This window comes from Rattus norvegicus, chromosome 14 (genome assembly GCF_036323735.1).
Source record: "Rattus norvegicus strain BN/NHsdMcwi chromosome 14, GRCr8, whole genome shotgun sequence".
NCBI lineage: Eukaryota > Metazoa > Chordata > Mammalia > Rodentia > Muridae > Rattus > Rattus norvegicus.
The window spans coordinates 100,721,772-100,730,540 of NC_086032.1; the positions used below are offsets into that span (position 1 = coordinate 100,721,772).

General features: G+C 44.6%; 1 protein-coding gene across 5 annotated transcripts in view; it reads left to right on the forward strand.

The window, feature by feature from the left end:
- Positions 1-3,700, forward strand: part of Tmem17 (transmembrane protein 17) — a 40,817-nt gene extending 37,117 nt beyond the window's left edge. For 3 of the 5 annotated variants that reach the window (XM_017599320.3, XM_017599321.3, XM_063273406.1), the window contains exons 3-5: positions 1,400-1,503; positions 1,640-1,753; positions 2,544-3,700. In XM_017599320.3, coding sequence (XP_017454809.1) covers positions 1,400-1,503; positions 1,640-1,753; positions 2,544-2,822 — 497 coding nt within the window. In that variant the 3' untranslated portion in view covers positions 2,823-3,700. Of the gene's footprint in view, positions 1-1,399; positions 1,504-1,639; positions 1,754-2,389 lie in introns of all 5 variants that reach the window. The other 2 variants (XM_039092230.2, NM_001010961.2) reach the window with 2 other exon arrangements.
- Positions 3,701-8,769: the final 5,069 nt, after the last annotated feature.

Here is an 8,769-nt window from a genome sequence, read left to right on the forward strand (position 1 = left end):
ACATGGTTGGTATTTGTACGATTCTGAACAGGACATGTTAAGTGAAATCTGTGCTTACACTGAGACAGCATTGTCTCCGTATACAAGGAAGGGCACTGTCTGTGGAGTGCCCACTAAGTGTGATAGGCATAATGGAAAGAGTGGAGTTCCTCACAACAGCCTGTGAGGAGTCATCCCTCCAGAGATGATTAGGGGAATGCCCAGAAAGATGTAATAATGTATCCCAACTCTGGCTCCTAGAGTCTCTGTCTTCTGTCTTACTTAGTCTTTCTAGTGCTGTGAAGATACAACGTAACCAAGGAAAACATTTAATGGGAGCCGGCTTACAGATTCAGAGGTTTAGTCCATTATCATCATGTTAGGAAGCATGGCAGACGTGCTGGAGGAGTAGTTGAGAATTCTACATCCAGATTGGCAGGCAACAGGAAGAGAGAGTGACAGTGGACCTGGCTTGAGCGTCTGAAACCTCAACGCCCAACTCCAGTGACACTTCCTCCTACAAGGCCATGCCTCCTAATAGTGCTGCTCCCTGTATATACGTGTGTGTGTGTGTGTGTGTGTGTGTGTGTGTGTGTGTGCAAGCAGCACTCTTGACCACTGAACCATCTCTCCAGCCCTAACCAGCACTTCTTATATGCAGTTCAGAGAGGAAAATACCTAGAGGGGCAAGATTTCTTTCGGAGTGGGGGAACATAATCAAGGAAGGATTTGTAGGGACTGGCACTACATTGAGCATTAAGGAATGTGTAGGATTAAGATTTACTGAAAGGGGGATTTTTTAAAGATTATTTTCTAAGAGCTAACCAATATTCACTCATTTTACATCTCATTATAGAAACCCTACAAAGGAGACAGTGATAATCACCTGTTGAATAAAATTTCATATTTGCATCCCTTTTTTGGATTTTTTTTTAAAAACCAGGTCACATATGTATCTTTGATTAGCCTCAAAATCACTCTTTCCCTGCCTCGGCCTCTGAGTATGTGAATTTCAAGAATATTCTACCGTATTAGATGGTAGTCCCTTTCTCTTTTTCTTTTCTTACTATGTAACCCAGGCTGGCCCCAAACTCACTGTGATCCACTGTCTCCCAAATGCTGTGATTTAAGAAAGGTCCATGCCCCTATGTCCACCTCGATGGTCCACATTTAATCCAAACCCACCTGTTTGCAAGCATATCAGCAGACCATAGAGACAGATAATCGAAGAGCTTATATGAAGCATACGTCCAAGCACCTAATGATTGAAGTAAAAGGTTTCAGATAAATATCTGTTACACTGTGGGTAAGTATAAACAGGCCTAGGGTTTTGTTGAACCAATGCTAATGTTCAGGAATGTGGAGGCTTCCAGGGCACCGGGCAGGATTAGAACTGTGTCCCTTCCTGTTGTCCCTGCAGATAACGAAATGGTCTCCAGCCTGCCCCTGCAGATGTCACTTTACTTTAACTCTTACTTTTTCCCACTCTGGTGGGTGAGCTGCATCGTGATGCTGCACCTGAAGGTGAGTCCCTTTCCCTCTCACGATTCCCTTCTGATCCCTTCACATTCCCAGGGAAGGGTCTCAAAACCCCTTACCGCCCCAGGTCCGTGTCACTCGACGGAAGATTTTACAAGGACGGTTTGCCTTTTCTTTTCAGTATTCGGTTTTGCCTGACTACTATAAATTCATTGTGATTACTGTGGTCATCCTCATAACCTTGATTGAGGCCATCCGGCTGTACCTGGGCTGCATGGGTAACCTGCAGGAGAAGGTGGGTTCCTCCCTTCCTTTCAGGGCTACGATAAAGAGGGTTAAGGTTATTGTACCGGTTGGCCATGCTTCTGAGATGAAGCGCAATGATCGTGTGAAGTATCTAAACATAATAAGCGTAATGATTGGTAAGCTCCCAGTTCTGAAAATATTTGGTCAACATTAGAGGAGTGGGAGAGACAGGGAGGGTAAGGGGGTGGGGGGATAAGATCACAGGGCATCCTGTGCATGTATATAGTTATAAAAACGCTCAATTAAATGTCTGTTTGGAGCCTTAAGAGAGACTATAAATTCACGTCTAGTGCCTGGTCTGTGTTTTCTGAATCATCACCCTGCCTGAGTGCTTACGGTTTCTGAAGTGGTTAAATAATTCCTGTGCTCTGCCAGGCCCTTCATAACAGGCCCCACCCAGCACATCTTACTGTTTTTCTTGGTATTTCTTAAGCCAACCATCCATGCTAGATTGCTGTGTTGATTCCTAGTCATGTGGGAGCTTCCAGGTGTGAGAGCTCCCGCTGTGTACAGCCCGAAGTCTCTCTTTCATGTGACTTCTGCAGTGTAGTCTGGTCCTTTAAATGTACTGGTTCATCACTCAGTGATGTGAGTCACTTCACATTAAATCCGTTTTCTCATCCAGAGACTACGTTTCTCCGAGGACAAGGACTATGGCACACGTCTGAACTGCTCACAGACCCTATAACGTCGTTTCTTTGTACTGCTGAGTGCCTGACTGCATAACAAAACCGAAACCATAGCCTACTGAGCTTCTAACTCTCGCTGTGTGTCTGCAGGTTCCCGAGCTGGCCGGCTTTTGGCTTCTGAGCCTTCTACTGCAGTTGCCTTTACTCCTTTTCCTGCTCCTTAATGAAGGCCTGAAGAATCTGCCCTTGGAGAAAGCGATTCACAGCATCTTCACCGTCTTCCTTACTTTCCAAGTCATCTCGGCGTTTCTGACCCTGAAGAAAATGGTCAACCAGCTGGCAGCCCGTTTCCACCTCCAGGACTTCGATCAGCTGTCTGCGAGCAGCGCGACTGGGAGGCGGGCTAGGCAAAGCTCGGAAGAGCTCTGACCGCGTGCTGACGGTGACGTCACCAAGATGATGCAAGAGGACCCAGAAGCGAGTGACAGGACATCGAGTCAGGCCTGAGGAAGGGGGCACGCGTGTTGGGGTGTGTCCTCTAGCTCTGAAGCCCCCCATGGAGGAAATGCCCAGGCTTACTCGTATCAACCCTGCAGCCGAGGGGATGTCCAGACTCGGCATTTCTTGTTTCTGATGTTGGCTTCGAAGGTGTTTCTTCATGAGTGTGTTGGCAGTTGCAAAACCACCTCTTCTGTCATGTTTCTGGTTATAATCTGTGATGAGAAATGTGTGGCACTTCAGAGAAAATCAGCTTTGTCCACTGGAATCTCACCGAGTGTGTCAACACCCCCTAGGACATGCCCTAACCCAGCAGGAGTTGGCCAATATAAAACGAACTCCGTATTCTTGTGGGCTTTCTGTTTCCTTTGCTGTTGCCTTGGCATTTCTGTCTTATTATTAGAGAGTAAAAAGGTGGGAAGGAGTTGGGAAGGGGGAAACATGAAAAGTATGGTATGAAGAAAAGAACTAATAAAAGAAGTACGTGACGTTTCTTTTAAACTTGTCAGCTATCTAACTGGCTGCCCTGGGCTTCTTGGATCATATGGAAACCCTTGATCAATAGGATGCCTGTGTGTTAGGTGGAATTTTAACCAAGACCAAAGTATTGGGTGTGCTAGTACTCAGTTCCAAGTGTCTTTCCAGTTGTTACCTTGCAGTGAAAGAGGCAGGCACATCGTGGTGTCTGAAGAATATTTATCACAAATATTTCAAGCTTTATAAATCCATGTTCAGTATTTGTGGTGATGGCAGCTAAGTCCTTTTTACCATAAATCGTAAGCTCTTTATATTAAACTATCAGCAGCATATCACGCTGGTCTGCGCAGTTCTTTTGAATGAGGTTTGTGGGACTGTTTGGGTTTTTTTCTAATTTCTGTGTTACATGTGTAAGTGTTTACCTGCATGTATGTATGTGTACCGTGTGCACGCCTGGTGCCCATGGAGGCCAGAAGAGGGTGTCAGATACTTTAGGACTGGAGTCACAGAAGGATGTAAGCCACCGTGTGAGGGCTATGAATCAAAGTGGAATTCTCTGGAAAAACAGCCAGTGTTCTAAACTGCTGAACCATCTCTCCAGCCCCATGAGCTTGTTTTAACTGGAGTTGTAACACGAGAGAGCCTCGTACATAGCAGGCAGGCAGTAATAGGCACATTAATTCCTGATCTCATTACTAGGTCAATCCCTAACAAATGCTAAATAGCTAATAGATTCACATGTGGAGTTTGGCTTGAAAGCAGCAGCTCGCTGTTATCCACAGTGAGCGCTGAGACAGCCAAGGGACTGCTCTCACAATCCTACAGGAGCACAGCCCCTTGTGAATAAAAGGAACCTGTTTAAGGAAATCTGGTTAAAGTCACAGTTTCCTGAGTATATCCAGACGTTATTTGTAAGTGTTTATTTGGATTGTCTTAAAGAGATGGTGGTGGCACTATTTTTGGTCTATTTTATTGGGTTCTTAAACCTCTACTTCCTGTCCAACCTTTATTCCACCCTGATCCCTTCCAATCCCCCAACACTAGGTAGGAAAGAAAGAAAGTCAGAGGAGAAAGGAGGTGTAAACCTCTTTCAGCCAACAAAATAGACTACTTCCTGCTGATTACGGGCATTGGGTTCATTGGAGCCAGTCCAATGTTCATCTTCACGCTACTTCCTCCTGCTCTTCCTCCCTCTCCCCCCCCTTCCCCTCCTCCTCCTCCCCCTGCTCCTCTCCCTCCCCCCTCCTCCTCTCTTTTCTCACAAACACTTGACAAACTGAAGCAATAAGAACCAGCACCAGCCTCCTCAAAGCACCTCCAACCCTTCTCGGGACTCTTGAGTTTATACCCTCTCCAAAGTTCCCAGAATTCAAACATAAACTATCTGCAGCTGGCAAAAAACAAGCAAACAAAAACAAAAACACATCTCTACTAGTGCACCAGGCAGATCACAGTCACCTGCTGTGAAGCAGTCTCATCCCACACCTGGGATTAAAACAAAACATGTTCACATAACATAACTGAGTTTTTAAAGAAACCAAAACTCTCACAGAGTATATTTTTCAGGCTTTCTTCTCTCCTATGAGAAAACGTACCTCCATAAGTAGTATACTTTACTGAGGGAATGGTTGTACTAAATTAAAAACTATTCTTTCCTCTCTTCTCCTCTTCCTCCCCCTCCCCTTTCTTTTTCTCATCCTCCCCTTCCCCCTTCCCTTCCCCCTCTTCCTTCTCATCCTCCTCCTCCCTTTTCTCACAGAAGGTCTTACTTTAGCCCTAGCTGAGCTGGAACTTCTCGTGTAGACCAGGATGACCTCAAAGTCATAGCCTCCTGAGAGATGGATTAAAGGTGTGAACCAACATCCTGGTCTCCTGTTTTCTGTTACTTCAATCCATGTTCATTATAGGAGTTCCTTGATTTTCCTTTGGCTACGTACTCTTTTAAAAAAAAAAAAAACTTAACTTGCTATTCTTTAGCTTTTCTGACCAAACTACACCTCCTCAAATATAAGATTTCATGAACAAGGTGAGTTCTCAGTCCTCAGGGGTGTGATCTGGTAAAACAATTGCACGACAACGCCCAGGTGAGGTGATAAAGTGTGACCATCAGGGAGGTCACATCGAACCTTCTAGTACCTCACAGGTGACCCCCTGCTCACACGCTGTCTCCCCTCTGTGCCCAAGCACGTAGCAGCTTCAGCAACTTCCTTTAGCATTAACCCCACACCACACTGGAGGGAGGGGACTAATTGTGACATTAGAGGCGATGCACACACACACACACACACACACACACACACACACACACCCCCCGCCTGAACAAAGAGGAAGCTTACTATCTGCTGGTAGGGACTGATAGGCGATCAGTGCTCTTACAGTGTACGGTAGGGCACCGTGGTTTACAGAGGAGCCACATCTCAAGGGTTAGGAATCTTGAAAGCTTTACAGAATGAGGTGACACTGCACAGTTGAAGGATGAGGAGATGCCATGCTCAGCATTTAAAAAAAATAAACTAATAATGGCATTGTTTCATGACTTCAAGGGAGTAGCTTTGAAATAGTCATCGAGAAGCTGCTTTTGCTATAAAGAATGGACTCCTCCATTGAATCACAAGGCTAACAACACAGAGATGTCATTGTCCTCAACCTGTACTCATCTTGGGTTCCAGAAAGAGCAAAATTCCACAGCACAGACTCACCTCTCCTACCACAGGGTAATCACCCACATGGCAAGACTGCTTCCTGGGCACAGGAATCATCTTGTAGCAAGCGCCCTGGTCCCTTGAGAATGACTGGATAAGAGATCAACAATTCATGGATCACCTTCAGTGGTGGGCAGGATCTTTACTAGGACTGCTTGATTACGTACACCTCTCTCTCTATTTAAGTCTAGTACATGTCAAATGCTGTCCCCTTTCCCCCTTTCTGGTCTCCCTCCTAAGAGGGTGCTCTCCCACCCACTCACCCACTGCTACCTCACCCCTCTAGCATCCCCCTTCTCTGGGGTATCAAGCTTCCACAGGACCAAGTGCCTCTCCTCCCACTGATGTCAGACAAGGCAGTCCTCTGCTACATATGCAGCTAGAGCCACAGGCAGCCCATGTATAGACTTTGGTTGGTAGTTTAGTTTCTGGAAGCTCTGAGAGGTCCAGTTAGTTGATATTGTTGTTCTTCCTATGGGGTTGCAATCTCCAAAGATGGACACAGGCTCACATGTGGGTACAGTGAATACATCTTTTCACAGCTCCTTAAGTGGAATGTGGGGACAGTATCTAGGCATACCTGTTAGGACGGCTGGATGTAGAGATAATCTTTTGTGCACTGTGTAAAAGCATTCACTTGTCAGTTAAAAAAAAAATCTATGGCTAATAGAGAGAGAGAGAGAGAGGATTCTGGGAAATAGTGAGGCAGAAGACAGCCTCATGAAACTGAGGACTGGGTAAATACCATATGGCATTCGTGGAATAAAATATATGGGATATTAAGTTATAAGCAAGTCAGGGAATGATCCAAGGCTATTGGCCTAGGCATTTATTCGTATATAAGAAGTCTCAGAGTTGTTATTTCTGGGAACAAAGTGGCTGGGTAAAAAGTTCACAGTTATAGATGGCGCTCAATGTGGGACACAGGATCCAAACTTAGAAAGAACCAGACTTAGAGCCTGAAAAAGTTCTGAGTGAAAGGCACAAACAAGTGCTCCCCAGAAATAAAGTAGGTTCCTAATAGACACAGGGAAAGGAAGCCAAGCATTTCCTGGGCATAGTTCCTTTAAGAGAAATCACCACTTTGTAGCAAAATTGGCTGCCGGGCCTGTGAACAGCTGGCTCAGCCAGTGAATGCCAGAGCTGTGCATTCGTCTCTCAGGCAAGACCAGACACTTGTGGCAGGCGGAGACCCCAGTTTTCTAGGCCAGCTACTGTAGGGGCTTCATTGAGAAGCCTGCAAGCAGCTCCTAGCATGGGATGACGCCTCTTCCTGTCTGCTCAGTTGTGGCTCCAACAGGACATTTGGCCCTTTAAGGCCTATGCGGCAGAAACTGGCTGCAGAAAACTGAAGCCAGGCCCAGACTGAGAAAAGTCTCTGAACAGATATGGTATGCCTGAAGATATGCTTACGTTCTGAAGAAGGAAAAGATCTCCATACAGACAATCAGAAACAATAAACAGCTTGGAAATAACACAGTGGATTCTCCAAAGGAAGGAGAGTCTTAGAGACTGAAAGGCAAGTGTTTTCTGTGTATAAAATGGAGAAAAGCACACTGACACAACGCATCTGGATTCCATATGATTTTATTCCAATTACCAGCATGCACGTAATTGTAGGTTCAGTACTGACTGTGGTTTTATGCATCCTCTATAAAAAAAAAGGTCAGACTAAAACAGACTGAGACAAGGAGAGGACTGAAAGATAGACTGCTGGATTCCAGGCCACAGGGCAGAGGTGAGAGGATCTGGTACCTGCAGTATCAGGAGAAAAACAACAAAAAACTAAAACAAACAAAGACAACAGACCACAAAAACAAAACAAACAAACAAAAAAACAACAAAAGCCGTGTCAGAAGGAAAAATTCCACAAGGACTTGAGGAATCAGAATAGCAACACGGAGATGCAATCTATTGAGTACAAATTATCTTTGATGCTACCTTAGAATGATGTCATACAATAGAATATATGTATCGTTCTAAGGAGTTTGGAAAATTAAGATATGTACATGTGTTGACACACCATACTACTGATACGTGTTCAGAATTCCAATGGACTTTTGCCTTGAATTCTAAAAACCAATGACTCTGAGACTGCACATGTATTAAAGATAATGTCTACCTTGGAAATGTAGATTGGAGCTGACGATACCTCAAATATGTATCCATTATAATACAACAATGTTTTACACGTTCTGGCATAAAACATGTTACAGATATAGCTTACAGTTCCAGAGGTCAAGCAATTGTGGAGAGAGCTAACAGGACTTTAAAGGAAATGCTCATACACAAAAGGGGGATATGAGTTCTCCCAGAGACAGATTGAACAGTGCTTTATTGACTTCAAGGTTTTTGACAGCCAATAAGACAGATGATATAACTGCCAAAATACATTGCATTATGGGGGAAATGCTTAACTACATCAGCCTGTTTACATTAAGGATGTCCTAACTTCGGAATGAAAGGCAGGAAATATGTTGGGTTGGGGAAGACAATATGCTCTTGTTTCAACAGGAGAAGAAAAAATACTGATTCCATACCAGTTGATAAAACCAGATTTGACAAGGTAGACCCCCTGAAGATCTTGGCTGCAAACAAAAAGAAAGAAATCATGAAGACCAACAAGACAGGTTGTTGTTTTAAAAACAAAAATTCTGGGTTGGGGATTTAGCTCAGTGGTAGAGCGCTTGCCTAGCAAG